This window comes from Cynocephalus volans, chromosome 14, assembly GCF_027409185.1.
Source record: "Cynocephalus volans isolate mCynVol1 chromosome 14, mCynVol1.pri, whole genome shotgun sequence".
NCBI lineage: Eukaryota > Metazoa > Chordata > Mammalia > Dermoptera > Cynocephalidae > Cynocephalus > Cynocephalus volans.
The window spans coordinates 87,835,751-87,842,152 of NC_084473.1; the positions used below are offsets into that span (position 1 = coordinate 87,835,751).

Consider the following 6,402-nt stretch of genomic DNA (forward strand, 5'->3'; position numbering starts at 1 on the left):
AGATCCACAAATTTTTTTTGGTATCTTAAAAAATGTATTATTTTGTTTAACTGACACCTAACAATTGTACATATTTATGGGGTACATTGTGATTGTTTTACTTAAAAAACTAGCTGATTTTATTATTATTATCAAGACCAAACAAGTCTTTAAATCAATGAAAACTTAATTAAGCATAAAGTTACTTTCACATTTGTCTACAACGACAGTAAATACAGTTCTTGGCAAAAAGACACAGCCCTTGGAGTTTAAAACATCCCCAACTGCAAGATTACCTAAATAAAATTCCCATTATTGTTTATGCAATAGTGGATTAGTTAATCAAATTTAAATAATTATACAATCTAGGATAAAATAAAACGGAAACAATTTACTCATAAAATTCATATGTAAATCATCTTTATTTAAAAACTAGTATCCTGAGAATTATAATTCCATCAAGCTTCAATTTGAGCAAAAAAAGTAGGTAGTTCCTTAAACTGAAAATAAAAGATAAGTCAAAACTATTTATGAAGAGAGACCAAAAATATCATCAGGTTTCTTGCTGTGGTTCTGGATTTCAGGAGTAGACTCATTTGAGAGCGGAATCGACCCTGAAGGGAACTCACCCCTACTTTCAGAAGGTGGGGATGGAGGTTCAAATCCAGCTCTTAGAGGAACATAAGGAGGAAAACCCCTCAGTGAAAAGACATTTCTCATTGCAAATGGAGGTGGTGGCTGGACGGGGAAAACACCTGGTAGAAAATAATTTCGAGGAGCTCCATACATGCTTCCTGGAGGAGGTGGAGGAAAAGGAGGTTCTCTCCTCATGAATGGACCCCTCATATCCACTGGAAACAATGGACCTCTGATTGCAGGAAAAGGTGGAGGAGCAAAGCCAGGGCCAGTTGCTTCACTTTCAGCAGGCACAGATGAATGAGGCACATTTACATTACCAAGGTCGTCTTTGGTATCATCGCTACTGGATTCCGTTTGTGAAGACTTTGGCCCATCCACTTTATCCACAGAAGGCATATTAAAACTTTTGAGTTCTGCTGGTCCAGATGGTCCACCAGGATTAGAATCAAGTCTGTCTTCCCTTTGTGGAAGAAGAGCTGGATCAGAACATGGTTGGCCTGGTGGAGGGATCACCGTCCTCCGGTGCTGTTCCCGTGGAGGTGACAGGAACCCAGATGGAGGTGGTGGCCGGACAGGGAAAACCCTTGGTAGAAAATAATTTCGAGGAGCTCCATACATGCTTCCTGGAGGAGGTGGAGGAAAAGGAGGTTCTCTCCTCATGAATGGACCCCTCATATCCACTGGAAACAATGGACCTCTGATTGCAGGAAAAGGTGGAGGAGCAAAGCCAGGGCCAGTTGCTTCACTTTCAGCAGGCACAGATGAATGAGGCACATTTACATTACCAAGGTCGTCTTTGGTATCATTTCTACCGGATTCCTTTTGTGAAGACTGTGGCCCATCCACTTTATCCAGAGAAGGCATATTAAAACTTCTGAGATCTGCTGGTCCAGACGGTCCACCAGGATTAGAATCGAATCCGTCTTGACTTCGTGGAAGAAGAGCTGGATCAGAACATGGTTGGCCTGGTGGAGGGATCACCGTCCTCCGGTGCTGTTCCCGTGGAGGTGACAGGAACCCAGATGGAGGTGGTGGCCGGACAGGGAAAACCCTTGGTAGAAAATAATTTCGAGGAGCTCCATACATGCTTCCTGGAGGAGGTGGAGGAAAAGGAGGTTCTCTTCTCATGAATGGACCCCTCATATCCACTGGAAACAATGGACCTCTGATTGCAGGAAAAGGTGGAGGAGCAAAGCCAGGGCCAGTTGCTTCACTTTCAGCAGGTCCAGATGAATGAGGCACATTTACATTACCAAGGTCGTCTTTGGTATCATTTCTACTGGATTCCGTTTGTGAAGACTGTGGCCCATCCACTTTATCCACAGAAGGCATATTAAAACTTTTGAGTTCTGCTGGTCCAGACGGTCCACCAGGATTAGAATCAAGTCTGTCTTCCCTTTGTGGAAGAAGAGCTGGATCAGAACATGGGTGGCCTGGTGGAGGGATCACCATCCTCTGGTGCTGTTCCCATGGAGGTGACAGGAACGCAGAAGGTGCTCCATGAGAATCGGTTAACCTATCACAGCCCGATTCTCCTCTTTCATTGGTCATCTGATGGTCCAGAGTATTCTCTGGGCCTCTTGAGCCTCTTCCTCCTCCTCGCCCTGGAGTCAAAGGTGCGAGTCCGAGTGGAGAGAGAAAAGCTCTCGTTTCGGATGAAGGTCGACCCACTGGTGAGGCACCACATGGGGAATGCTCTCCGCCAAATGCTGTATTTGGAACATCAAGTGCAGAAGGATCTTTTTTGAAAAGTTCAAATTTAAACTCTTTTTCAGCTAATTTTTCTCTCTTGTAAACATTTACTTTCCTTAAATACCTGAGGTGTCTTTCAGCAGTCTCAGCTGCCACCCAGCTGCCATGCGCTTCTTTCTCATAGGCCGTCAACTGCCCTTGATAAGAACGAACGCTTCTCTCCAATTCTCCTTCCACATCTCCGGCTCGCCTTCTGTAGGTCTCCAGTTCCTCAGCCGCATGGCTCATCTTCTCTTCTACTTTGGAAAGTTCCTCCTCCTTCTCTAACCGGTCCTTTTCCTCTACTATTAATTTCCTGTGGAGTTTCATTCCATTTTCTTGATACAGTTCAGTCATTACTTGAAGTTTCTGCCGAAGCTTCTGATTTTCACTTTCCAACTGTGTGTTTTCTGACTGTAAAGATGCTCGTTCAGTCTGGAGATCTGTAATATGCTCTGTAAGCTCTTCCTTTCTTTTATCTACTTCAGACAACTGAGTGTAAATTTGGTTTCTTTCTCCTTCTAGGGTTTTGAAAGAAGCATGTAACCTAGCAGCGTGAATCAGTTTCTTCAAAGCTCCTTCTGGTGGATCATCTAAGCGAGCACCATTTTGTGATTCACTCTTCATCTCCAATTCCAAGTCATCAGCCATCATGTCTTCTCCAAGCACAGCAGCCCAGTCTTTCATCTTGAGCAAGCGTTCAGTCAGAGACTTGATGTGATTTTCTTTCTCACTCAGAACTTGTTCTGCGTGGACTCTGGAGTCTTCAAATGTTATTTTCTGTTTATGAAGTTCACTCACTTGTTCTTTCAATACTTCCGCTTCTTGTAAAAGCTGTTTCTGGCTTTCCCGAAGTTGGGAATTTTCATTCAAGGCATCTTTTATTGCCACCTTCAGACGTTCTTCATTCATTTGAAATATTTTGCAGATTAGTTTGGCTTCAGCTACTTGTGACTGGATGGATTTCGATTCATCTTCTAGGGACTGTATCCTTTTTGAAATATCTGCCACCAATTCGTCTTGCTCACAATGTTTAGATTTCTGTTCTTTTAATTCTATTGCTAGAGAGACTATTTCATCCTCAAGTTTAGATTTGGACCTGCTCAGCTTTCCATAGGTTGCCTCCAAGCTTTGTGCTTCTGTTGACTCCTTCTCAAAGCTGGCACCCTTCACAGCTGACTCTAAGCCTTCATACTCCTCTTGAACAACGCTGAGTTTGTCAAGTAGTTTACATTTTTCTTCAATTAGTCCAGAAAGCTTTTCAGCAAGTCTTTTCTCTCTTCCTACATACAGCCGGCTTCTCACCGATCGAACACTTCTCCACAAAAACAAGAGAATCAAAAATGCAGTAAGAGCCACACATGTCACCAGTTCCCATGGAAAACCAGGGCCCGGTCTCAGGTCTTCAGGCCATGCTGCCACAGTCCTGCACAGCTCTCCCAGGACCAGCCCCAAGTACGGCTGAGGGGCAGCCCCGGGCACCTCCATGCCGCCGAGGCTGCTATGGCTGTGGCCGCGGTAGCCACGGCCTGGCCAGGCCACAACCAGCAGCTGAGACAGCTCTGCGTTCTGTTGGGAACGCAAACCGGCCCCGGCGACAGCGGCAGACACGGCACAGCCGGTCGTGCGGGGAGCCGGGGAGCACTGGTGCCCACCGGCCTCAGGCGTCCCCCACGCACACCCTGGTAACCAGGCCCCTTTGTGACGTCACTTCCGCCACGCGGTTCCGAGCCCGCCCCTGCACGAGCCTGTGACACGCGCTGTCCTCGCCACCCCCCACCTCGGCTCGGTTTCCGCCGGGCCACCTCCGGATTTGAATCCATGTTTATAACGTGTGATGATCAAATCTGGGTAATCAGCGTACTCATCACTCAAATAGTTTTCATTTCTTTGTGTTGGGAAAATTTAAAGTCCTCTCTTTTAGCTATTTGAAATTATCTAATAAATGGGTGCTGACTCTAGTCACCTTACAAAGCTATAGATCACTAGAAATGGTGCCTCCTATCGAGCTGTAACTTTGTATCTGTAACCTCTGCCTTTCACCTCCGCCCCCTACCCTTCCCAGCCTCTAGTAACCACTATTCTGTTTTCTACTTCTAGGGGATCAACTTTTCTTTTGGCAATTTTTTAAAGGAAATTTTGTGATTTTAATTTCTTTCAGAAGAGCATCCTTCCTTAGATATCTGCCAAGAACAAAAGTGTTTTCTTTGGACTAACTTTGCCAAAATAGCCATAGAATGTGGCAATGGAAAGAGCCATGAGACACTCTGGGCTTCACCTGGCCCAACTCTCTCTTTATAGGTAATGGAACAAAGGTCTACAGTAAGTACACTACCTGTCCAGGGTTGTTTAGCTATTTAGTGGCAGAAGAGTGTCATATTTCGAGCTCTGCTGAATGTCAGTGAAATGCTCTTTGTTTAAAAAAAAAACTTCACAGAGGAATATTTTATATATCACGTAATCCACCCATTTCAGGTATGCAATTCACTGAGTTCTAGTAAGTTTATCAAGTTGTGCAGCCATCACCACAAATCAGTTTTAGAACATTTTCACCACACCAATAAGATCTCCTGTACCCAGTTATTTTTTCTTTCAAATTTGATTGGTTATGAATATTCATGGGATACAAAGCTGATTGTCACCGTTCATGCCCAAGCTGTGATGGCCAGATTCATACTGACCGCATGCCCGTTACATTTATTGTATCGCATTTAATGACTTTCATATGTTGAACCATCCTTGTATCCCTGGGATGAATCCCACTTCAGGTGCCTGAAACCTCTGCCAAGTTTCCCTTTTTGGTGCCCATCGGAGCTAGCCTGTGCCACTGGTTCCCATGGAAACAGATCCCTGAGACACCTCCTGCCTTGCAGCATGGACAAAGCACTTGCTCGCCCTTTCCTTTTTTTTTTTTTTTTAGCCAGCCACTTAGCTACAACTTTCAGGTCCCCAGGGGAATAAAAGGAGGACTGTTCCAGAGGGGAGGCAGCTGCCCAGGTGTCTGGCCCAAGCTTCCAGCCCACCCTGCCCCCTGGGGAAACGGGGGGAAAGCCTCAGGTCAGGGCACAGCTCCCCAGGAGCCCCTTGGCCTTTCAAGGCCAGGACAGCCCTGCTCCTGTGGCTCCCAGCACACTTCCAGGAGCCCGGACGCGCTGAGCGTTTGGAGTCTTCACGGTGGACTTGGGAGGAAGGTGTCTTTATCTCACTCTATGGATGATGACAGGGAGGAGACCCAGAAAAGTAAAAGGGTTTGCCCAAGTCACAGGCTAGAAAGTGACAAAGCCGGGACATAAAGCCTGTTCCTTTCATCCCAAAGCGAGCATGGCGGTCAAGATCCCCCCCAACCGATGATACACCCATGTTTCATACGTCAGCTTGGAGACTTGCTGATCACACTGCCCAAGACAGGCCTGGCCTTCCTTACTGTATGAACTGAAAAGGTAGGACCAGAGAAGCCCACCCCCAAACCAGTGCTGCCCTCTGGAGAGTCACCCTCCCACTGCTCAGAGGCGCTTTCTTCGAAGTTAACAAGCTGTGCAACCAAGGTCAGGACGACTGCCCTGCCCACTGGGCGCCCCCCCCCCCCCGGCCCTGGGGCCTTGGGAACCTCCCACTGCAGCAGCCAGCCTGGAGGGTTCCCCTCATACAACACAGATGTGAACGTGCCTGCCCCCTGCCATGACCCTCCCCCTGCCACTGGGTCCCTTTCCGGGCAGGAGGGAATGGGGATCGAGGACGCCTGAGTAGGCTCCTTGCATCGGCCTCAGCGGTGGCCGTGCTGTGGGCACATGGCCATTAGCAAAGTCCCCAAGAGAGAGTCAGTTTTGCAAGAGTCTTTCGCAGCTATCAGACCCAGAAAAGGGGAGGAAGGCTGCAGGAGTGCTTGCCCTGTTAGCTACGAGCTTGAGCCTGATGGGTTGGAACTGTGGTTTTCCTCCCACGGTGGCAGGAGCCCGAGGCCAGGGCAGTTTGGAAGTGGAAAGGGAAGGAATCATTTCAAGCCTGGATGAAGCCTGCGTTTCCTTATGTTGCAATAACTGAGCACTTCACACT

The 6,402-nt window shown here is 47.2% G+C and overlaps 1 protein-coding gene across 1 annotated transcript; it reads right to left on the reverse strand.

The window, feature by feature from the left end:
• Positions 1-2,955: 2,955 nt before the first annotated feature.
• Positions 2,956-3,837, reverse strand: LOC134362733 (melanoma inhibitory activity protein 2-like; the record flags this gene model as incomplete). Its single annotated transcript, XM_063077943.1, has 1 exon — positions 2,956-3,837. A coding segment is annotated over exon 1 (882 nt), but the record flags the coding sequence as incomplete, so codon positions are not given.
• Between the last annotated feature and the right edge of the window lie 2,565 nt (positions 3,838-6,402).